General features: G+C 37.3%; 3 protein-coding genes across 3 annotated transcripts; 1 reads left to right on the forward strand and 2 right to left on the reverse strand.

Annotated features, from left to right (window-relative positions):
* LOC132185718 (pfkB-like carbohydrate kinase family protein) lies at positions 1-3,956 on the forward strand. The gene is made up of 8 exons (XM_059599488.2): positions 1-229; positions 733-996; positions 1,106-1,177; positions 2,017-2,055; positions 2,448-2,555; positions 2,834-2,931; positions 3,060-3,171; positions 3,422-3,956. The coding sequence occupies exons 1-8, from the start codon at positions 44-46 to the stop codon at positions 3,668-3,670; spliced, it is 1,128 nt and encodes a 375-aa protein (XP_059455471.2). The 5' UTR covers positions 1-43; the 3' UTR covers positions 3,671-3,956.
* Positions 3,957-4,984: 1,028 nt separating this feature from the next.
* PAF1 (proteasome alpha subunit F1) lies at positions 4,985-10,427 on the reverse strand. Its single transcript, XM_059597943.2, has 2 exons — positions 9,938-10,427; positions 4,985-5,846 (listed from the first exon to the last, which is right to left on the reverse strand). The coding sequence occupies exons 1-2, from the start codon at positions 10,286-10,288 to the stop codon at positions 5,343-5,345; spliced, it is 855 nt and encodes a 284-aa protein (XP_059453926.1). The 5' UTR covers positions 10,289-10,427; the 3' UTR covers positions 4,985-5,342.
* A 1,616-nt stretch (positions 10,428-12,043) lies between these two features.
* LOC132185007 (NAC domain-containing protein 30-like) lies at positions 12,044-15,889 on the reverse strand. Its single transcript, XM_059598822.2, has 4 exons — positions 15,777-15,889; positions 14,752-14,924; positions 13,676-13,951; positions 12,044-12,897 (listed from the first exon to the last, which is right to left on the reverse strand). The coding sequence occupies exons 2-4, from the start codon at positions 14,909-14,911 to the stop codon at positions 12,332-12,334; spliced, it is 1,002 nt and encodes a 333-aa protein (XP_059454805.1). The 5' UTR covers positions 14,912-14,924; positions 15,777-15,889; the 3' UTR covers positions 12,044-12,331.
* Positions 15,890-23,304: the final 7,415 nt, after the last annotated feature.

The raw sequence follows: 23,304 nt of genomic DNA on the forward strand, positions 1-23,304 counted from the left end.
GGAGTGGGAGAGAGGGCAAGGGGTGGGGCGACTGAGCAGAACAATGGGAGCGGAGGAGCCCTTGCCCAGCGAAAACAACGGGGACGAGGGGGTCAAGGTCAAGCCAAAGCTGGACGTCGAGGCTCCTCTTGTCCTCGGTCTCCAACCGGCCGCCCTCGTCGACCACGTGGCACGCGTTAACTGGTCCTTGCTCGATCAAATCCCCGGCGAGCGCGGTGGCTCTACTCCGGTACGGTCACTCTATCGCCATTATTGATTCACTTCAATTTGCTCAATTGCGGATCTTTATGATGATTTGGCGTGTTCAATTTATGTGCTTGGTTTTTGTTGCTACGTATTTTCCATTTCCAAGTTGTTGTTTTGGGTGAATTTTATGCTTTCTGACAATGCAGGCTCTCGTTTAGTTCACGTTGGACTGCTCACTCGCGGTCTGTTTGTTTGTGGCTATTAAATGCTTCTTTTTGTGGGTGTTTTTTAAAAGCTTTATTTAGTTTTCCCTTTTTATTGTATGTACTAAATGTTCAAATTTTTTTCTCCCTATGCAAATAGTTAGTTTTCGTTTAGATCAACGTAAAGTAATGGTTTTCCTGTTGTTGATCAAAAGGGTATTAGAATTGTGTTTTCTAGATGAATGAAAAGCTGCGTATGCACTTTCTTATAGCATAACTTGGGTAAAGTTGTTGTTGCGTGTAGTGATAGATTTTATTTTGTGTATATATATATTCTGTTTAGGTTTCAATTGGAGAGCTTGAGCACATATTGAGTGAGTTGAGAGCCCATATCCTCGCGTCCCCAGATGATCCATTGCCTATGAAGGCGATGGCTGGGGGCAGTGTGGCCAATACCATCCGGGGACTGAATGCAGGCTTTGGCGTCTCCTGTGGAATAATCGGGGCCTGTGGGGATGATGAGCAAGGTCAGTCCTTTGTGAGCAACATGAGCTCTTATGGAGTGAACCTCTCAAGATTGAGGATGAAGAAGGGACACACGGGACAGGTGAGCTTCATGTTACAAGTTTTGTGAAGTTGATCGTTCCGAATCTTTTTTGGTTGAAGTTCTAAATGATTGGTGCTGAAACTTTTATAATCTATATTGTCTGGTACAGTGTGTTTGCCTGGTTGATGCTTTGGGCAACCGTACCATGCGACCTTGTCTCTCCAATGCTGTGAAGGTTCAGGTGGGATGGCTTTTTTACATGTTTTATATATATATAATCAAATAACTTTATAAAAAAGTGTGAAGCGCCCCTAAGTAACTACAGAAAAATGTTAGGGGTACGAAGAATTTAACAAAGGGATGTGGCACTGCCACGTCGGTTAAAAAAAAATTCTGCACATAAGAGTAATAGTGGCTCTGTGCAACCTCATCTAAAAAAAGGAAAATCGCACATAAAATTGCACACATAAGTCAATCACTGCAACCTCAAGCCAGCCAGCTCTGCAATCTCATCTAAAAGGGGACAAAGTGTAGTAGGTTAAAGCCCTCTCCTTTAGATCCTTTCCTTGGCATCAGATCTACGAAGCACTGCAAAAGTAAAACCGTGGTGTAGAAAAAGAGAAAGAAATGTAACTGTGGCACATATACATAGAAGTAAAAACAGAGCATGGGAAAGTAGGGGGGGGGACTTCTAAACTGCCTCTCTGAACTTCAAGCCAGCTTCATTCTGCAATCTCTCTTCTTTGATGTCTGATACGTGTCACTGCCACGCTAGTGTGTAGAAAGTCTCTTTGTAAAATTCTTTGTAACCCTAGCATTTCTCATATGTATATATCTCAGGGTGTGCATCAGTGTATGTGGTATTTTGAAGTTACGTTTTTCACAAATTTTAAGGGTCGACTTAGGCTTCTTATTGAGATGAGCTACAGGCACTCGGATGAATGCTTCTTTACATGTCTCTGTATGCATACGCCTCCGGGAGTGTGTGTGCGCGTGTCTTTCTTCATATTAAGATAAGGGTTTGTCACGAATTTAAGGATTTATTAATTGACCAAGCTTAAAATCTTTATTCTGTTTCAGGCAGATGACTTGACAAGAGAGGATTTTAAGGGATCCAAGGTTAGGCATCTCCCTCTTGAATAAAAATTGTGAATCAAACCTGCCAATATCATTTTTCCCCTTTCTTTCAGTACCTTTTTTTTTTGTTGCAAATTCTTAATTTCTTATTATTGTTCTTCTTGTCATAGTAGTTTTGTCACTTTTAAACTAGTTAGGTTACATTTGTAATCCAGCTGGAGTGTATAACATAGTGTACAGATAATGCGGTTTCTTGAATTTATTTGACTCATTGTAATAAAGATAAAATCCTTCATGCCACAAACTAGATCTGTTATTTTTTTGTTTCACCTATAACTTCTGCAAGATAATATGTTGAGGCTTTCTATGGACTTAATTGTTTAATATTTTTTTTGTTACAGTACTTATCGAAAATATATTTTCTTTTGTTACAGTGGTTGTTGTTGAGATATGCAAAATTCAATTTAGAAGTTATTCAAGCGGCTATAAAGATTGCCAAACAAGAGGGTCTTTTTGTGTCCATGGATTTGGCCAGTTTTGAGGTATATTTATACATCTACAAATTCTTTTAGTGTGGTTCAAGATGCTGATAAAGAATACTTGAAATAAATATTTTATTTCATTGAGTACAAAATTGCATAGAATCACTTTATGCATGGAATTGGAAAACCCAATTCTCAAATATGATTTTTTGTGTGGTGATTTACATTCCATTATTATTTTCTCACTTTTTTCTTTCCCCCCTCCCTTGCCTTCTCTTAATATGTTTTTCTATGCCAAAATTCAGGATTAATCTTGCATGGTCCTTAACTTTGTACAGATGGTTCGAAACTTTAAAGCACCTCTTCTACAGTTACTGGAGTCGGGCAATATAGACCTCTGCTTTGCCAATGAGGATGAAGCAACAGAGCTTCTAAGGTGACTGCTGGCTCTTTGTTGTGGCAAAATGCTAACATTGTCTTCCAATGAAAAATAGTCATTTTTACTGGCTCTTCGGTTATGCATTTTATTAGAACATTTGATAATTTATCCTCCATTTTATGTAGGGGTAAACAAAATGCTGATCCTGAAGTTGCACTTGAATTTCTGGCTAAACACTGCCAATGGGCTGTGGTGACATTAGGCCCTAATGGATGCATTGCTAAGCATGGAAAAGAGGTAAGTGAATCCTTGTTGTCCTTGTTTCATTGGAGGAGAGTGGAAGCTTTTGCAGGGTTCTGTTAATGGCCCCTCAAAAATAGAAGGTTAACCTCCAAATCTGCACCCAACTTTAAAAATAACAGCAAAAAAAAAAGTGCGAACACTACAATTCTAATTTGAGGTTTTCTTATCCTTTCCACAGCAATAACAATTCCCTACGGATTTTCAATAGTTACACTAGTGTTACGTATAAAATTTTACATGTCAGGTTGTCCGAGTTCCAGCCATTGGAGAAGCAAAGGCTATTGATGCCACTGGAGCGGGTGACCTATTTGCAAGTGGATTTATATATGGATTGGTAAAAGGATTGCCTCTGGAGGAATGCTGCAAAGTTGGCTCATGCAGTGGCGGATCTGTCATCCGCTCTCTTGGAGGCGAGGTGACCCCGGATAATTGGCAGTGGATGTACAAGCAGATGCACAGCAAAGGCCTCCCTGTGCCAGATATTACAAAATGATCACTTCATAATCACGTGGTGGCTGTACTTCTCCCCATTGCTATAGTTATTCTTTTTTAAGCAAGGGGCAGCTAGAGTTGCATTTTGGGGTTGGCTTGACTAATGCGTACAAGACTTTCTCCAGGAAAATAGAATCACTAAATCAATTTAAAATCATTTTTTTTTTAAGGCTTTTAATCTTGTGGCCTATTATCCCATTTGAAATGTTGGGGAATGAGTGCTGTGCTCAGGCAGTAATCAGTCAATTACATTTATCAATTTGGATTGGATACTTTGTGTATGTACACGTAAAGGTTTATATTGAATCCCCAAATTAACACCAAATTGAGACCCTGATTATCAAGTCGCAAGGAATTCTAAACAAGATGGATGTTATGTGAGAGTGTTGAGCGAGTATTTTTTTGACTGCTTCAAGTTCAGCCGTAAATGGTTAAGAAATGATTGGTGTCAATAATTTGTCTATATTTTTTTTCGTCATATTTTCTTACACTAATTGGGACTACTACAATATTGTGAAATATGTGAAAGATAAAACGTGGTATGTTGCATTGCTCGATCTGGAGTTCCTGTGGTATGTTGCATTACTCGAAAGCCATAAAATTCCTAGATAACTAAGATCTAAGATCTGGAGTTCCTTTATTTGTTTTTTGGGATTGCATTAACTCTTATGATCATGGTTTAACTTTAACCCAGGCTTCAGGAATCTCAACTCGGTATCATTTTTCTTCCTCTTCTCTGTTGGTTGAATAAAAAACTCTTGTTAAGCAGAAATTCAACTAAAACTAGGCAAGAAACAACCACAACAAAGGACGAGCAAACAATGCTAATACAAAATACCGACGACTTTCAAGAGCCACAAAATACATTAATCGGAAGCAACATTATTTAGTGTTTGAGAAACTCTGATAACTCCGATCCTCGTTGAATGCTGTTATGTTACTTTTTTAGGTTTCACCCAATTTAATCTTTCCATATACAACCTCAAGGTCAGCTCAAAATTCAAAGGATGCTCACTCTGCTTCATATGCCTAACTACACTCCCTTACGATGTAAACATATTTCTCCTGGAGTAACCACACACAATTGATGTTACATGGATCACGAACTTGCTGGAAAAAAGAAAAATGACATAGGTATGTCATTGCCAGCCAGAGCTTTGCTTGCTCGAGATCTCTATAACCAGTCGGTCTACAAAACAGAACAAAAGCACAGCCAGGGCTTGTGCCTCATACACAAAACCACCTCCGCAGAAAACAGATTAAGAGAGAATATGGTGACAGATCACATCAAGCTAGGCAAAGAGAAAGAAAGGGAGAGAGAAAAAGGGGGATAAATAGAAGAAAGCCTCCTTGCACGTGCTGAACGTGCAGAAAGGTGAGTATTACCACAATACAAAACAGTAGCCATAACCAGGTTGGATACCACCACTAAGTTCATACTGTATCTCGAGTATAAACGTAAAGAGTGTAAATCTAAGTTCACCAGGGTCTAGCATTAAAATGTTTGCATCAATGAGGCAAAGATAAGAAAAAAATAAATAAAAAAGTTTGAGAAGAAAATGAGATCTTCCATGGTGCCATCCATATTGGTAAGCCATTTCTTCAAATAGACACGCCAGAAAAACCTTATCTGAAGACAAGGGATGGGGAGACAATGGCTGGTTCTTCCATCCTCAAATCTCCATTGGAGCTACACCTTGGTCAGGTGCAGCACCCTGGTCAGCATCACCACCCTGTTCTGCTGCATCACCCTCTTCAGCACCCTCTTCAGCAGCAGCAGCATCAGGTTCAGCAGCAGGACCCTCATCCTCTACCACAAGCTCAAATTTATCTATCAATTGTTGTACAGTTTCCTGATCTAATATATGGAATGGCTCTCCAACTCCCATTACCGCAACTGTACATATGGAACTCCTGAGCTTCTCTCCCTGCAAAGTTTCCCTTGTTGCAATAAGTGCATCTTTGATCAGATCATCCCACGACGAGTCCACAAAGTTCTCAAACCTGCGTTCCAAATATGTCTTTGCAGCTTGTGAACGGGATCCAATGGCAAAGGCCTGGTACTCAAAATAGTTACCACTTGGGCAGTTGTAATATAGGTGAGCTCCAGATTCATCTAAGCCACCTACCAGCAGGCCAACACCAAAGGGCCGTTTCCATGAGCGTTGCGTGCAAACCTGCCACCCAAAAGTTTGTTATAGCTACACATGAGGAATAGCTTCTCTTGCAGCAAGCATGTAAACATATAAATTCCTTTTTCATTCTACTTCATACACAGAACACATGGTAAATATAATTAAAACACTATCTAGGTAACTTTCTAGGTAAATAAATGTAGATACCCCAATAAGATTGGTTTCCCATTAAACAATAATACCTTAGTGCTTTTGCTTCAACTGTGATGCATAAAGGAGACTAAACAGAACATTAAGGTTTTTTTTTTTTTTTGATAAGTGCAGAACATTAAGTTCAGTCAACAACAAAAGAGAACCAATAAGTTCACACTACCGTTCCAAATCCCAAACCAATTGAACTACATGTCCACATCTGAAAGAATCTCAGTCAAATAATGTTGAACTCATTGTGTGGTGCACGGAACCGGGGTTTACTCTGCAGGGGTAGATCCGAAGGGCCCTGCCTTGGAGAGGTTCCCCGACATCAAAATAATAATAATAATAATAATGTTGAACTCATGGTTCTAACATCAGATTAAAATTTATTGTCAGAAACTTCAACTTAGTCCAACAAGTTCAGTAACATGCTTGCAAAGATAACTTGGATGCTAGGGGGGGAAATCACGGGGCAAAGAATCACCTTCAACATTACCATTACTGGGAATACGCAAAATATGCCAAATAATTGTATTTTCCCATTGGGTTGAAGCTATCCACTCATATAATTGTGGAATACTCCTTACGACATATCAATTCTAAAGCCTGATAAATTACAAGCAGGTATCAAGTATTGAACATTTAACAAAATTTTCTTGTATGTGCTGAAACATTTTCTTTTGAAGGATGCGAAAGTCTGTCATGCTGAAAGGAGAGCTGATCTTAGCATGTAGGCGTGTTTATGTGTCTCTTCTCAAATGTGCACATGTACAAGTATCTGTGTGGTGAGAGAGAGAGAGAGAGAGAGAGACCACCTTAGAACACAGGGCACAACCATGTGCTAGAATTAAAACAATGACACTCACAGCACATGCACATAGTATTTGCATTAAAAATAACAAGCTTCAAGTAAAATTTCTTATTTGAGACAAGGTATGCGTATCTACAACTAAGAATCAGAAAAAGAAAATCATGATCGCATAATTCTTTAAACTATACAAACACATTTTCCTAATGCTAAAAGGACAGCAATGGTGTACCTCGGGACATGTAATAGAAGCTGAAGCAATCAGCTAAAATACAGAACATATACCAATTAGAAAAGCGAGAAAGATGCAGGAGCTTCCGTGAATGAATAAAAGGAATGAAATTTGAAAGAGAGAATTAAAAATTTCACTCTAATTGTATGGTCAAATCCTCCTCAATTACCCACTTGAAAAATTTCCAGGGATATGGTCATTTTAAGACAGCTATTGCCATCATACACTGGCTGATGCACCCAAATTCTAGGTTTAAAATAGTTGCATTCTGCATCTTAGCTACCATAGATCTCAAAACAACTTTTCACAGGTTTCTGTGCGAGTCAGAATCTCTTAATCCCATCAACATAACATCATATACAATACACAAGAAAAGTTTCTAAAAAATATGCATATGTATATTCATATAATGACTATACATATCCATCCACAACCTGTTAAACAAAGATCAGACTTATTGATTCTTTCCAAATATGAGCAAATGATCCTTGGAAAAACCATTATAGGCATTCTTACTCGATCACAACATTATGAAAAATATTTCATTGCACAGCACAGAACTCACCCTTATTCATTCAAAGATATCAAACAAGACATTTATAATTGCTGCTGCTCGTTAACAACTTATTATAACAAGATCTATTCATCAGAAAGCAACGGGAATAATTCAAGACTTGGGAAATTCATAAAATGGGTTGGGCACTGAAAAAATATGTTCACCAGTCTATTAATATGTTGAAAATAAGGACATTGCTATGTCAGAATATTTCCAGCCAGCCTAGGAGTGTTCATGCTGCAAGTGAAACCGAGCACATTTTTTTTATATGTAATCAAAATTTATTAAAAGGCCAAAGAGTGCAACCCAAGTGCACATGAAGCATAAAACAGAAACACCTAACCAGAAAAAGAAACACCATTCTAGAAAATCAGGATAGCTAAAATATGAAAACAATCATAGGCAATTGTACATTGTTTAAGGGTTTTGAAGAAGAAGGCCTTTAGCTCCACTACTGTCCTTTCACAATCTTAAAAAATTCTATCATTTTTTTTTCTTTCCACATACACCAAATTAAGCAAGGCAGGATAATCTTCCACACTGCTACATTTTGAAACCTACCAAACTTCCCTTACCAAAATGCAAAGAGATCCACCACTTATCGAGGCATGACCCACTCTAACCCAAAAAGACCAAAAGCAGAATTCCAAATGGAGTAAAAGGTGATCTACAGTTTCCCCACTCTTCTTACACATGAAACACCAATCTACCACTTGCAACACTGACTGCGTTGCCTTACCACATCTAAGTTTGGCTCTCAGAATTATCAAAGCAGAATCAAACCCAGCTTATTTGACATGTTCAAATATTCAAAATTATTAAATCTAAGAATAACATAGATGGATGACTATTCTTACAAATTCTTTGATTACAACCAGTAGAGGATGTTTTTGACATTGGGTAAATCAGTACCCACAATATATTACCTACCTAGCATCTTCAATTGGAGTAGAATGTGAGTTACTCAAACGTTGACAACCACCCAGGTCATGTAACATACAAACACAAGTTCTGGTTGGTGAATCCCATGCTTGAACATAGGATTTGAAATGCCAATATTCACATGATATTAACCCCTCATGATTCCTTATAAAAAAATGGATTTGAATGTACATCATATTAGTCCAGGAATGCTTCTAAAAAGTTAGTAACAAATTTCAATTTTTTCCTGAAAATCAAGGTCTACATGTAAAATTAATGTCATCACCAAAAATAAGGTCCCCACTAAATAGCAAAGTACACTTGGCATAAAAAAAAAATACTTGTGCCCATGGAAAACAAATGATTTTGTTAGAGGCAAAGCAAAACAGAGGTACATTTGTGCTCCACTAATTTAAATGAGTGTAATCACATCTATGCCCCTAGAATTTTGCTCAGCTTAATTAGAACTAGTATGTAGGAAATGGGAAAAGGAGATAAAACTAGACAAAACACGCCACGCAGTTGTAAGATCTAATAATTTCTTTCGCTCCCCAAAAAAACTACTCAGCATTCGGAACAATGAGCCAAGGGAACTAAAAAACAACTAGTTGAATCATGAGGGAAAACAAAAGGGTTTCCCACCCACTATGATTACCAACATTTTCACATATAGTCAATATCAACCTCAGTTCAATTGTAAGATTCCATTAAAAAGAAATCAACAAGACACCATGTAAAACCCCAATATCCTCTCCTTTGACCACCAAAACACAACACACTAATGCCATTGTGAACAGGTAACAAAAGAAAAATGCTCTGAGAGTTTAACCGCTCAGCATTCCACTTCTTTTGCATCCCAAGAAACCAAAATGTCACATATCGTCCATATCGACCTCAGCTCAACTATAAGATTCCATTAAAAAGAAATCAACAAGACACCATGTAAAACCCCAATATCCTCTCCTTTGACCACCAAAACACAATACACTAATGCCATTGTGAACAGGTAACAAAAGAAAATTGCTCTGAATGTTTAACCGCTCAGCATTCCACTTCTTTTGCATCCCAAGAAACCAAAATGTACACAGTATTTTCCCTCTCTAAAAACTCAAGATTTTACGCATTCTCTCCTTAACCAAACCCACTCCCAACTCCAAAATCCAAAATTTCTATAATCCAATCACTCATCAACTATACAACTTTCTTTTGGGTTCTCAATTTCAGTTTTTCCTTTTCTTTCCCGCATTTAGGTCATAAATCTAAAAACGAATCACAACGAGAAAAACCCTAAACCCACGCAATTCCACGATCCAACAAACACTACTCACCCAAAATAACCAACATTCACCAACTATCACAAGCAACAAACACGCACAACAAGAGCAATTAAAAAACTTAGGGTTTCGAGCTTGACGACGGACCTGAGCCTTGTCGGCGAGCTGGACGACGAGGCGACCGACGGGGAGCGGGGACTCGTAGGTGAAGCTGTGGTTGATGCACTCGGAGCGCATATAGCGAGAGAGGACGCGGCCATCGGCGGTGAGGCCAGCGATGGCGACGCCGATGTGGTCGTCGACCTTGAAAATCTTCTTCTGGTGGGAGGAGAGCTCGGAGTTGGCCTTGTTAACGCAGGCCAGCACCACGTGTGTCTTGGATCGGAGCCCGATCGCCGCCGACCCTTGCTTCACCGCCTCCATCGCGTATTCCACCTGGAACAGCCTCCCCGCCGGGCTCCATGTCGTAACGTCCGTGTCATACTGGTTCCGGAACATCGTTTCTCCTCTACGTCGTCGTTTAACTCTGTATTGCAATTCACACGAGAACAGTCTCTCTCTCTCTCTCTCTCTCTCGCAGTGTTTTGCTTTTATAGGGGTTTTCTTCTTCCACAAGGCAAAATGAGAAAGCAGAGGCATCAGTGATTGGGAACATCGGTGGTAGTAGTTACTGTCTTCGAATGCCGTAAATGGGCCGACTTTCTGACCCGAGCTTAGCTCGAGTAGATTTGGATTTGGGCCCTAAACTTTCCTCTTCACTTGTTTTTCTCTACAGGGCCCAATTTCATTTAGCCTCTCATATAGGTGCTTGTTGAATTTGGCCAGCTTTCGAGCCCAAGCCCAAATTATAGGTTGGGTGCTCAAAATAACAATCTTAGGTTCAAAATAGTAAAAAAGTTTAGTCTAATCATACTAAATCCCCTTATCCAATCATCCACACCTTCTTTCCTCCTCTTCTACGCTCAACTCGGACCACCATAAACCACCATAGACTCTTAACTCTTGTTCACCTTCACTTTCTCCTATTACATTGTCATCAGAAACCCTAACCACGCGTCTTTGATCTCCCCTTCAAACAACATGATTCCGGTCAAGTTCACTAGGTTTTGAATACGAATGTGATGCACATATAAAAGGCTTAACCATGGTGTGATACGAAAAATGAATAATGCGTTCACTATGTTATGAAACGCTATGATACGGTATGATTGATGATGTTATGAAATGTTGTTTATGAACTCGTATCATTTTTATATGCTATACGAGTTTGACAGTTGACTCTACGCATATTATGTTTACATCGGATTTGTATGGTGTGTATGCATGTGTGTATTATCTATAGCTGGCGTAGCCACAGTAAGATGTGGGCTACCATGACTTGTATTCTAGATAGGTTGCCTTGAAAAAAACCTTGGTCGATCGGCTAAGATATGCGGTATGTTGTGAATTTCCCATGACCATGGGATTTAATATGAAGTTATACTTGATGCGCTAACCTCTATGGCCAAAGGGAAGAGTTATAACAATGATCTAATGATACATATATGCATGTTTGGCAAAGTTCATGTGTTATATTCATCAAAGTGAAAAATATCACGATTTAAGCATAATATATATGAATTATGTTACCTTGCATTTCAAGAAACGACATGAGTACTTTGCGAACTCTCTAACATTATGAGCATGGAGGAATAAAAATGTTTATTTTATGTGTTTACAACAAGGTCTCACCTCATGTTATTTCTATGTAACGTTTACTTATTAAGTCGTGAATTTATCTCATTTCATCTGTAAAACATCATTATTTTATAGAGGACCCATCATTAGAGATTGAGCAAGAAGATTAGGAGATAAATGCAGTTACTTGAGTCATTATGGATTTTATGAACTGAATTTTTACGATTACGAGAATGTTTAACAGTTTTATCATAGATGCTCTCGTTGATACTCATTTTACTGCAATTAAGTCGTGAAATCAAACCTTGTCTTCACAAAGATTTAAAGAGATAGAAAAGAATTGTCTCTCATTGTTTTTATGTGTAATTATAAGGTTCAAATATGGATGATAGATATCGTAATGATATTAATGAAAACCTGAGATTTTCACTAAAAAAAGAAGAAAAGAAAAGGTTCAAAAAGCTAGACACAAAGTAATAATAAAAAGTAAAAATAAAAAGTCATAATTGCATTATGTTCCAGAGAGATGGATAATGTACAAAATGCAATTTTACAACAAAGACGAAACTCATTGAGTACAAATTAATGCATGTAATTGAGCACAATTTACAATTACAAAATAGCACAAACAAGTAAGATGGTGAATAAAAACTTTCACCCAGAGCCCTAGAGTAGCAGGAGATTAACTCTTTGCTCTAATGTATGTGTGTGTGTTTTAGTGTGGACTCTCTTTGACAATTCTAAACGGGAAATCAACCTTAAATCTAGTAGACACAGACTGTTATTATGATGGTCATGAGCCAATATTATCATAATAATAATATAGATCAATTGCGGTTATCCACATGCATGCATGAGCTTTTGTTATAAGTCAGGAAAGCAAGCATTGCTTTGAGCTTCAAGTTCGATGTTCGGGGATATTAATGGCAAGTTTTGATGGGAAAAGGATGTTGTGCCAGCTGGAAATTGTGATGCGAGCAAGTTATCCAAATGTCTCCAGTCAATATATTGGCTGCTGATGCTCCTTTCCTCGTCGAAATCTTCAATGGCTACAGATCCATTATGCTGATGATGAAAGCCTTCTTTTGTTGCCAAACTTGTTGACAGAGTGGGACTACCTAGTTGTGGCAGCTCAATAAGCTGGCTGTCCAAAACATTATGGCTGCAAACAAGCTGCTCTTGCTGTGCTGAACTAATGGGTTGATCATCATGAAATGTTGCAGCAGCTGCTTGAATGTTTGGATGAACCATTTCTGCTGTGGTTGCGAAATCTGGAAACGATGGAGGCCGGCTAAGTTGGCTGTTATGATCCCTGACATAGTAAGCATGGCTCCAAGCTTCGAAACCTTGTCTGTGATTAGGCGTGGGCTTCTTGAATGCCCGACACACCACCCATCCTTCTTCCTGCAGTTGCCACCAACATTGGTTTACTAGCTGTTCCACTAACAATATGCACTTTTAAGGCTACTAATATATATGACTAATTTGCATTGATGATCATATCATGCATAATAATAATAATCATATTCTTATTTATGTATTAGGAGAAACTTTACAAAAGACTCATGAACTACTAAACGATTTGAAAAGACTCACATTAAAAGTGATAAAATGACCTTTATACCCTTGACATTTTTATAAAATTTTAAATTTACCTTTAATTTCAAATTAAAATTAAAAAGAAAATTGAAGGGTAATTTAGTCTTTTTAATTATTTCCGTTGAGGGTTTAACGTCAAAAATTGACAGAAAGGGGTAGATTGTATCAAATTGAAAGTTCGAGAGGTGAAATTGAAAGTTTTTTAAATTTGAGATGATATTCTCAAAACACGTGGTAGTTCAAGGATTTTAAGTCTATTTATTATTAGTGTTTGGTTCCAAATACCCCAACCAATTTCCTTGCGCATATGCTATGCACTAGGATCAATAGGATTAATATCATTAGCGACAACATCTTGAGTCGTTGCTAATAGGATCAATATCAACGATGACACTTGGGCATCATTAATAACATGAAAGTGTTGTCGGAATTATCAGCAATGATATTTATTAAGATCATTGCCAATGAGTCTTTACCGACAGGGATATCTACGACCAATATAGCGATGTCTTTACCTATTAATAGTCATTAGCGACAACTTTGGATCGTCGCTAAAGATTGTTTTTTCTGCTATGACTAATGGTAGAAATAGGTTGCAGGTTATTGAACTTGCCTGAGGGGGTCCATGCTCAGTTGTTTGGAGGCGATATTCATGCATGATCCAGTCAGATTTCCTGCCATTGGGTGCTCGTCCCTGGTAAAACACAAGAGTCTTTCTCATCCCTATGATCCGGTTCTTTGAGAGCACGGCTTTGTCCCTCCCTGTTGCCTTCCAGAAACCAGCAGCAGTGGCTCTATTGGTCCGCGTTCCAGTTGGGTACTTTTTGTCTTTGTGGCTGAAGAAGTACCACTCATTCTGTTCATAATACCCAAGCTTGCATCTGGCTGTAGAAACCACAGATCACAAAGTAGAAAATATCAGAAAACCACACATCATGTATTTATTAAATATTGGAACCATCTCTCCCCTCTAAGATGTAATATGAACATTTGTGCCAATTTGCTAAAAAACACATGGCTATGTTTAGATTGTCAAAATGAAGCATTAATCTTATTGTTATTTTGGCTAGCCTCGTCGTAAAAATGATCGAGTAAAAAAAGTAGTCTTTTTAATTAGCTAAAAAATGGCTAGTTGTCACAGTACTTAGTAAATTTGTTGAGCACTGTAGCTCAACTAATGCATAGATAAACTAATAAAAAAATTAACTTGATTCTTTCTCTTATTTGGAAAGTGTAAAAGTAGATAAAGAAATAATATTTTGAATTGAATAAGAAAAGTGAATAGCTAACATAAAGAGTGAGATATTGTATGTGTTTTGAAAAAGTTTAGCTAAAATTTACTAAGCCGGACGAGAATATTGTTCAAGCATAGCTTTAAGTTATATTGACTAGAGAGGACATAAGCATTTTAAAAAAAAAATTTATTTGTCCCTCCCCATAATAAGGCCATATAGCACTGATATTGACCTTTCGTATGGTAAATACAATGTTAATTATTACTTTCTTTTCTTCTTTTTTTTGTGCGCATCTTTCATCAGTTTCGTTATTATCAAATCAAATTGTCACATCTATTAATTTCAATTCAAAATCAACAGTAATACAAACAAGAGCATATATACGCAAGATATACACAAGAAGTTAATTAAGCAAATATAGTTATTATTGTACTATATATAAATAAATACCTTGGATGTCCCATGGCTCCATTTTGTAGAGATCAATGTCAACAATAACATCTAGATCGATTTTCAGTGAGTTAATCTTTCTGGCAAGGTAGTAACCCACAAGTTCTTCCTCTGTCGGGTGAAATCTAAAGCCTGGTGGAACACAAGACTCCATCTCCATTGATAATCTTCTCCTGAGAAAGAGATCACAAAGTATGAGAGAAAGAGAGAGAGTCCCAGTAAATTAACCTTAAGTATTTATTTTTTTCACCCCGTTACAGTTTTTATATTTGAAATGAGGAGATCAATGTGAAATTCAATTCCGCAAACAAAGACATGAACTAGTGTGGAAGATATATATGACTCTGAAAATTCTGAGCTGAAAAGGGCAGTGAAGCTCCACTAAGGTTTGGCTAGCTTGAATATTATAGTTATGATTCGAATAGAAGGCTAAGATAGATGGTAATGATGATGATGATGTAAGTTTGAGGGACCCAATTACAGTGGTCCTGCATGTGTAATATCACATAAAAATGGCAGACCAAATGTGGGAACCCACCAAGGATCGATCCTTAAAGACAGTAAAAACAAAATTATAAAATGGTTTTAAGTTGCATGAGCTTAGGCGAAGTATATTGAACACAAAAGTTGGCCGAAAAGCTTGACTTTGCTGGCAGAAGCATGTTCTGTTTCTTTGAGTGCAGTGCACTCCCAGCTGCCCCGTGGTGTTTGAAAAGCCTTTCACACCCACCGTGCTACACAATTCACTCAATGCCTGGGAAAGCTTGTCAATGACAGCCACTCACAACACAATACTAAAGTATCCAAAAGTCTCCATCTCTCTCTCTCTCTCTCTCTCACAAATTCTAAATTTCTGGGATTTCTCTCCTCAAGAACATCCTTAATTGAGACCATTCAATTCAGATTTGAGACAACAAATGCATGGTAAAGGACAATCAATCAACACCCAAAACCCAAAACAAGGAATCTAGCTAGATCATATATATATATATATAATAACGTAAATAATACATACAAATACTCACAGAAAAATGTGTTGCTGCTGTGTTTCTTAGCAGGCCACAGCTAGAAACAGAGAGAGAGAGAGAGAGAAGGAGGGAGGGAGGGAGAGAGAGGGGTTGGGTGAATGTTCTTGAAGATCGATCTAGAGAGAGCAAGTTATAAATATGCAAAGGATATATGGTGGCGAGCGAATATTGATGTGTAAGAGAACGAGGAATAATAAATGTATATATACATGCTATAGAGGGAGGGGGAGGGGAAGGGGGGTGTTATTGATTGCGCGTGGGGTGGCAGATAAATGAAAGGTTTGTTTGGACGGCGTGACACAAAGTTTTCACGCCACCACCCCCCCTCTCTCCCACCGCAATTTTGTGTACTAAGATTTTCCCATTTACTTTTACAAACACTGACTGCCATTTCGCTATCTCACATTCTCACATCAGATGAACCTTATACATCACATTCTCTCCCCCCACAATCCAGCTGCTCCTGTCTGTTTGGTGCGCCGCCCTTTGCCATTTGGCACCACTCATTGATCGACACGCGGATGACATGTCAGACTCCCAAGCTGTCTATATCAAATGCCTAATCATTTGTGTTCTCCTCCTCATACATGAGTCCCACTAAAGACATGATCACCTTTCACCTGGCTAGCTATAGCTAGCTTCCCCGGCCCATTGCATACCCTCATGCGTCATCCTAGAGATTCGATCTCGAAGAGTACCGCTGACAATTTTGTTCATTGCCTTTCTTAGATCTAACATGTACAATTCACGTTTCTGTTTTCATAGTTATTTTAGCAAGATCTTTTGTTAATATATATATATATATGATCAATTAACATCTCTGGAGCAAAAGGACAACTTTGCTCGTTTTGAATTATGTTTTTTGTATAATGGGAAAGAACATGCTCTTTAGGGCAAATTAATCATATATTAATTAATATGCTGATGACTAGGTTATTATCCCTTCTAAGTTTTAGTATTATATTTATTTGTTTATAGACTGGACCATTCGATACATTGGACCTAAATCCAAGTAACCAAAAAGAGTATGCCAATATATATATATTTAAACGAGTGATTGTCAAGAAAGCTATTGAAATAGGGACAACTTTGAATGACCTCTATTAGCCTATAAATTTGAGTGCTGATCCCTAGGGTATAGTCAATATTTAATATTGGCAAATCAATTGATGAGAAAAAACAATATTAGGGCACCTTTGGTTTACAAAATAGACTATGCAATAATCATTCTTTTAATCTGTTTGGTCACGTACATATTAATATTCTTGAGAATATCCATTCACATGAGAATGACTATTTTTCTAAACAAATAATCGAATAACTATTTCTAGACGAACTTAAGGGAGTTTTTAAAATACCCATTTTTTTTTTCAAACCCTATATATATATTCTTAAGTTTCTATGGGTGTCTGAATTTTGATTCAATTCCGCTAAGAATTTATGTATTGTCACCAAACAAAAGAATATGAATATATAATCATTCCATTCCAGCCGCTTATATTTCTAGTAATATATTCATTCATATTCCTAAGGAATGATCATTTCATATGCCAAACGTGCACTTAATTTTAGACAAGTTATGGTTTTCCATTCCTACGCAATTAACCTAATAAAAAGTACTTAATCTCTTCTAGCTTGAAGTGAACCATGCATGCATGTATGCACTTAACTTCTATTTCGTCATTCGACGACCCTATCTAAGGCCTCATATTTGGGATTTATCTTGACAAACATACGGTAATTATGAAAAAGAATAAGCAATATACGTAATATCATTTCTCCTTTAGACAATATCTCCAACATCAAGATTTCTACAGCAATTAAAAAAAAAAAAAATTGAAGAGGAGAGGCAGCTTTCCCATTGCCCAAACTCCAACGAATAGGGTTCATACCTAATTGTGAAAATAATGGCCATTGTCCAAGGAATAGGGTTCATACCTAATTGTGAAAATAATGGCCATTGTCCAAAGAATAGGCCGGGTTCATACCTAATGTGGAAATAATGGCCAAAATTGCATCCCGGCCCCTTAATTTACTAGGAACTAGCTAGGAAGACAATGTGAAAGTTGTCTGCACTCATTTTTTCATCTTGCATGGCCAAAATATTCCAAAATCGAATGCTCAGTGAAGGATAATGGTGTTAACATACTGATGAAGAGTAGCCAAATTAATTCAAATTGTAGTACCGTTCAAGAATATTCTACCATATATATAGTGTGAAAGTATTAATTACAACCCGAAACAAAGAGCCATCAACAATACGTTCTAATATGGAAGATGGTGTGAATTTGGTTCCGCAAATGGCAGCTTATATAAACTGGGGATCACGCCTCATAAAGTAAAGTAAAAAAAAAATAAGGCAGACCGGTGAAAGTGAAAAGGAGGCGGGAGGATGGCCGGGATGCAATGATGGATATAGATCTGACCTCCAAAAATCCAAGCAAAAAATATTAAAGAATGTTAGTTCTTGTGTTGGCTTAATTCAGTTCCAAAATGCAGAGGCTACTGTTCACGAGCTCAAACACTGATATAGAATGCTCAGAATCCAATCTCCACCGTTCATAATGTAGATTCATGTGTTATGAACGTCCCTGCAAAATTTCAGCTCAATCAGACCACAAACGTCCATCGATCGGGGCTGTTGATCAAGACTCGACAGCATTTCCAGAATGCTGTTTCACCCATGTCCGGACATGCCTTCCCCGGGTCCGGACCTCATTTCCAGAAACTCAAATTTTGCTCCGCAAAGCCGTGTCCGGACAGCCCATTAACATGTCCGGACACCCCGTAAGTTTGAGGCCCAAAAACGTGATTTTAAGTGGTTTAAGTCTAGGGTTTTGTCGGGGGTATATATACATCATTATAGAAGATAGAAGTACGAATTTTCACCCCAGAGAGTTCGTCGGAGGCTGTGCTAAGAGAGATCATATGTGGTGAGCGTTAAAGTGAATCTCTTAGAGTTTTAATTATTCATTTGATAAATCTACGGTTGAGAAGTCTATCGGAAGGGTCCGGTAAAGGAGAATCACGTTGAAGAAGATTGTGAGCGCGGAGACGAGTTGTAGGCTTGTCGATCTTACAGAGTCAAGGTCTTGCAAAGGGTTGTAAGTGTTCCTAGTGTCTGTAATCTCTAGATAATCTTTTGATAGTGATTTCCTGGGTTTGGCTGCCCCGGAGAGGTTTTACTTTTAGAACGTTTTCTAAAAGGTTTCCTCTTCGTAACCAAAATATCTGTGTCTGCCTTTTTATTGCTTTATATATTTTGGGTGATTGAATTGTTTATTGCTTCATAATATTAATTCCGCATAAATTGTGATAAACAAGTAATTGGAGTCGGCATAGCGTTTTTCAATTGGTATCAGAGCAGGTTCACTCTGTTTGGATTAAATTCTTGAGTGAGATCTGTTGACTCCTGTTTGCTATGAATACTTCTCAAGGGGAATATGATCTTATAAATTCCTTCAACAATTTGTTGGAAAAATTCACTCTTTTGAGACATCAATACACAAATTGTTTGGGGGATTTTCAAGATCTTAAACATGTGAATGAATCTATTGTTAATGAATTGTCTGAATCACATGTCCTAATTGATTCTTTGAAATCTGATAAAGAATCTTTGGCGAATGATTTGTCTAAATCACATATCTTGATTGATTCTTTGAAATCTGAGATTTCTGTGCTTGTTGAAAAGTCTTTATCACTTGAGAATGAATTGAATGTTTCTAAGGAACTTTCACGAAATTTCTCTAATGATAATTTGAAAAGTTTTCTTTGTACTAAAGAATTTGTTCCTAACAAGCCTAGTATGATTGTTGATAATGTTGGTGCATCTACTTCACATGTTTCTAATGAGTCCTTGAATGTTGAGCCTGTGAATGTTAAAGAAACCAAGGCTAATTTTTCTAAGACTCCTTCAGTTAAACAAACTCAAGGTAAGTTTTTTCCTACATGCCATCATTGTGGGATTGTTGGTCACATTAGACCAAACTGTTGGAAATTCAAAGCTGCTCCAAAGAAAGAAAATCATGCAGCTGTTCCGACTCTCCATGGTAAGAAAGGTAAGAAAATTTATGTTAAGCATCATGCATCTTACCCTAAGCTTAGAGTCATGCATCCTCATAGAAAATTACCTTCTAAAAGGTTTGTGCTCACTTGTCATCATTGTGGAAAGGTTGGTCATATTCGACCAAAGTGTTTTGATTTGAAATCCCATAAGCATAAAAGTGAAAATTCCTATTCTAGGAAAGAAAGTGAGGGTTTGGTCATAATGATTAGAGAAGTGTTATCTAGGCTAGATAAGTTTGAGCAAAGTCATAAGTCTAGACCTAAAATTTCTCAAGTGTGGGTTAGGAAGAATGATACCATTCACCCATTGAGGGGGAGTGGTAGTGATCTCACCTAAAGTTAGGTGAGTCAATAACATGCCTAGGATTGATTGTTTTGCTTATTTTGTAATATCCTAGAGCATGTTGTTTTTTTTTCATTGCATTTTTTTTTTTTCGTTTTTGCTTTATTGTTTATGCACTGCATTGTTTTTGTTGTTACACTTTCTGTATGAAGAGTATATACATGATTGTTTTGAGATTCATGTTTTGAGGCATATTCATAAAGGATTTTTCAAGAAATTCATATATCATGATCTTTGAAAAGCTTATAGATGAGATGTTGTGTGCGGACCACCAAGATTTTTGTCTACTTGCTAATCAAATGTTCAGGAATGTGTAATGTCTTGTGAAGACCTAGAAGTAGTTATTAAACCAAATCATTATTTTGTAGTGGGACCTATAAGATGTGATGAAAGTTTAATGCTAAAGGACATTCATGTCTTGCCTGTTGTAATCTCAATTCAAGCATGTTGTCTTGTTTTGCATTGCATTTTTCTTTGTTTTGCATTTGTTTTTCTTTTGTGTGCATTTCTTTTGTGAAAAATTTCAAAAAGACAAAAATATGTTACTTTGATTGTTTCCTTTTCTTTCTTTTGTCTTATGCACCTAGATAGTCCATTAATTTCTCATGTTGCTTTTTATGGATTTAATTCCTTACATCTTGGAATGTTCTTAATATGCATGAGATGAAAATTTGTGTCAATGGACTTGTTTTTGTGGTTACCTAAAGCCTAAGCTTATGTGGTACATTTTGCCTATGCTTTATCTTTTGTGCACATTTAAGCTTAAATTGAGGTTTTGTTTCACTTTATTTGTGAGGTCTGTTAGGTAACCATATGAGGTTTTTGACTAGTCATATTTTTCAAATTGACCATATGCGAGTTGAACCTAGGGCTTAAAAATTCCTGCTTTCTCTGTTGTGATAAGCACCAAAAGTTTAATGACACTTTCTCAAAGAGAAAAATAAACAAAATAGTGAAACAAATAAAATCAAAAGATCATATTCCAAAAGGAATTTATTTCACTGTGTCAAACTTGTGCAAAATATTTTACAAAGAGAATTGTATAGGATGAGAGTGGCTAGGCCCTAGTATGATAAGGTTTGACTTTTGATTTGATATACTTGTCAAAACCTCATGGTGGTGAAACTTTCTCCTCATTTTGTAAATTGAAATTTTTTCTCTTTGGATGGCTTACCCACACACCACACAAGCATAGGTTGAATGAAACATTTTCTTGGCTTGGGTTAAGCAATATGAGTTTCTAGCCATTTCTAGTATCATGTATGTTTTGCATATTTGGAGCATGTTTGGGATATTCATTGTGCAATACATGAGTCATTAATGTGTTATCATTTGTGTTCATTTGACTTTTGAGGGGGAGAAACATGTTTCGCATTTTTTAGGTTCTTGTTGATTATTGAGTCATATGTTGAGGGGGAGTTTTTGGTGATGTGTGTTCATGATCTTGCATTCTACGTCATTTTTTTGTGATCATGAGTTTTATTTCTGTATTCCTGTTCCACATATGCCTTAATATATTTTGTGAAGTGTTTCAGGAAATATGAAGACCTTTTGTCATTCTGTGACAAAAAGGGGGAGTAAATATGGGGAGATGATGGGATTGGCTCGGCATTTTGGTTTTGTCACTGAATTGCCAAAGGGGGAGTTTGTTAGTTCTTGTGTTGGCTTAATTCAGTTCCAAAATGCAGAGGCTACTGTTCACGAGCTCAAACACTGATATAGAATGCTCAGAATCCAATCTCCACCGTTCATAATGTAGATTCATGTGTTATGAACGTCCCTGCAAAATTTCAGCTCAATCAGACCACAAACGTCCATCGATCGGGGCTGTTGATCAAGACTCGACAGCATTTCCAGAATGCTGTTTCACCCATGTCCGGACATGCCTTCCCCGGGTCCGGACCTCATTTCCAGAAACTCAAATTTTGCTCCGCAAAGCCGTGTCCGGACAGCCCATTAACATGTCCGGACACCCCGTAAGTTTGAGGCCCAAAAACGTGATTTTAAGTGGTTTAAGTCTAGGGTTTTGTCGGGGGTATATATACATCATTATAGAAGATAGAAGTACGAATTTTCACCCCAGAGAGTTCGTCGGAGGCTGTGCTAAGAGAGATCATATGTGGTGAGCGTTAAAGTGAATCTCTTAGAGTTTTAATTATTCATTTGATAAATCTACGGTTGAGAAGTCTATCGGAAGGGTCCGGTAAAGGAGAATCACGTTGAAGAAGATTGTGAGCGCGGAGACGAGTTGTAGGCTTGTCGATCTTACAGAGTCAAGGTCTTGCAAAGGGTTGTAAGTGTTCCTAGTGTCTGTAATCTCTAGATAATCTTTTGATAGTGATTTCCTGGGTTTGGCTGCCCCGGAGAGGTTTTACTTTTAGAACGTTTTCTAAAAGGTTTCCTCTTCGTAACCAAAATATCTGTGTCTGCCTTTTTATTGCTTTATATATTTTGGGTGATTGAATTGTTTATTGCTTCATAATATTAATTCCGCATAAATTGTGATAAACAAGTAATTGGAGTCGGCATAGCGTTTTTCAATTGGTATCAGAGCAGGTTCACTCTGTTTGGATTAAATTCTTGAGTGAGATCTGTTGACTCCTGTTTGCTATGAATACTTCTCAAGGGGAATATGATCTTATAAATTCCTTCAACAATTTGTTGGAAAAATTCACTCTTTTGAGACATCAATACACAAATTGTTTGGGGGATTTTCAAGATCTTAAACATGTGAATGAATCTATTGTTAATGAATTGTCTGAATCACATGTCCTAATTGATTCTTTGAAATCTGATAAAGAATCTTTGGCGAATGATTTGTCTAAATCACATATCTTGATTGATTCTTTGAAATCTGAGATTTCTGTGCTTGTTGAAAAGTCTTTATCACTTGAGAATGAATTGAATGTTTCTAAGGAACTTTCACGAAATTTCTCTAATGATAATTTGAAAAGTTTTCTTTGTACTAAAGAATTTGTTCCTAACAAGCCTAGTATGATTGTTGATAATGTTGGTGCATCTACTTCACATGTTTCTAATGAGTCCTTGAATGTTGAGCCTGTGAATGTTAAAGAAACCAAGGCTAATTTTTCTAAGACTCCTTCAGTTAAACAAACT

This window comes from Corylus avellana, chromosome 7, assembly GCF_965113065.1.
Source record: "Corylus avellana chromosome 7, dhCorAvel1.hap1.2, whole genome shotgun sequence".
Lineage (NCBI taxonomy): Eukaryota > Viridiplantae > Streptophyta > Magnoliopsida > Fagales > Betulaceae > Corylus > Corylus avellana.

Excerpts from the sequence above, each read along its gene's own strand:
- LOC132185007 (XM_059598822.2), bottom strand. The coding sequence starts at position 14,911 with ATGGAGATGGAGTCTTGTGTTCCACCAGGCTTTAGATTTCACCCGACA. Across the intron at positions 13,952-14,751 it reads GGAGCCATGGGACATCCAAG|CCAGATGCAAGCTTGGGTAT; the intron begins GTATTTATTTAT and ends TGGTTTCTACAG. Across the intron at positions 12,898-13,675 it reads GCATGGACCCCCTCAGGCAA|TAAACCAATGTTGGTGGCAA; the intron begins GTTCAATAACCT and ends TGGAACAGCTAG.
- PAF1 (XM_059597943.2), bottom strand. The coding sequence starts at position 10,288 with ATGTTCCGGAACCAGTATGACACGGACGTTACGACATGGAGCCCGGCG. Across the intron at positions 5,847-9,937 it reads AGCTCGCCGACAAGGCTCAG|GTTTGCACGCAACGCTCATG; the intron begins GTCCGTCGTCAA and ends TTTGGGTGGCAG.
- LOC132185718 (XM_059599488.2), top strand. The coding sequence starts at position 44 with ATGGGAGCGGAGGAGCCCTTGCCCAGCGAAAACAACGGGGACGAGGGG. Across the intron at positions 230-732 it reads AGCGCGGTGGCTCTACTCCG|GTTTCAATTGGAGAGCTTGA; the intron begins GTACGGTCACTC and ends TATTCTGTTTAG. Across the intron at positions 2,932-3,059 it reads GAAGCAACAGAGCTTCTAAG|GGGTAAACAAAATGCTGATC; the intron begins GTGACTGCTGGC and ends CATTTTATGTAG.